Here is a 729-nt window from a genome sequence, read left to right on the forward strand (position 1 = left end):
CACCGGCACCCACAGCGCTGGCGCTCCGCCGTCAGTGCCCTGCCTGCTCACCTCCCCCTGCCCTCGCCTCCCGCCACCTCCCAGCGTATCACACGCCTCAGCCGGCCCCGGCCCGGGGGGCTTGCCCCAGCTCCCCGGAGGGGACGAAGGAAGCCCCCTCACCCCCTCCGCCGCCACCTCGGCTGGGCAGAAAGGCCTCGAACACCTCCGCCCACCCCACCCCACCCCAAGGAGAGGGAAGATGGGTCTCCCGGTGTACAGGCCAGCAGCAGAGGCGCTGGCACTGCAGACTGCGACGCTGGTGGGACAAAAAGGGGGTGGGGGATGGCCCTACACCCGCTTCCACACATACAACCAACTTCCACATTGTGTGCGAGGAGGCTTGAGAAAGAGGATGGTGAAATCCAGGATGAGAAGGGGAAAAACCCCTAAAAGGGAGGGGGCAGAGGCAAAAGGGGGACCCAGGGCAGTCTCCCATCCCAGCAGTAACCAGGCCTGCCCCTGCTTGGCTTTCTCTCTGGACAAGATGTCATCCAGAGAGACCTGGACAGGCTGGAGAGGTGGGCCTGTGTGAACCTCATGAGGTTCAACAAGGCCAAGTGCAAGGTCCTGCACCTGGGTCGGGGTAACCCCCAGTATCAGTACAGGCTGGGGGAAGAAAGGATCGAGAGCAGCCCTGCCGAGAGGGACTTGGGGGTGCTGGTGGATGAAAAGCTGGACATGAGCCGG

At 64.2% G+C, this 729-nt stretch overlaps 1 protein-coding gene across 1 annotated transcript in view; it reads left to right on the forward strand.

Annotated features, from left to right (window-relative positions):
• The first annotated feature begins 241 nt into the window (after positions 1 to 241).
• The window catches only part of LOC104132811 (cartilage associated protein), a 22699-nt gene continuing 22211 nt past the window's right edge, over positions 242 to 729 (forward strand). The window contains exon 1 of the mRNA XM_009646146.2: positions 242 to 397. Coding sequence (XP_009644441.1) covers positions 242 to 397 — 156 coding nt within the window. The remainder of the gene's footprint in view (positions 398 to 729) is intronic.

The sequence above is a fragment of the Egretta garzetta genome, unplaced genomic scaffold (genome assembly GCF_000687185.1).
Source record: "Egretta garzetta isolate BGI_Z169 unplaced genomic scaffold, ASM68718v1 scaffold409, whole genome shotgun sequence".
Lineage (NCBI taxonomy): Eukaryota > Metazoa > Chordata > Aves > Pelecaniformes > Ardeidae > Egretta > Egretta garzetta.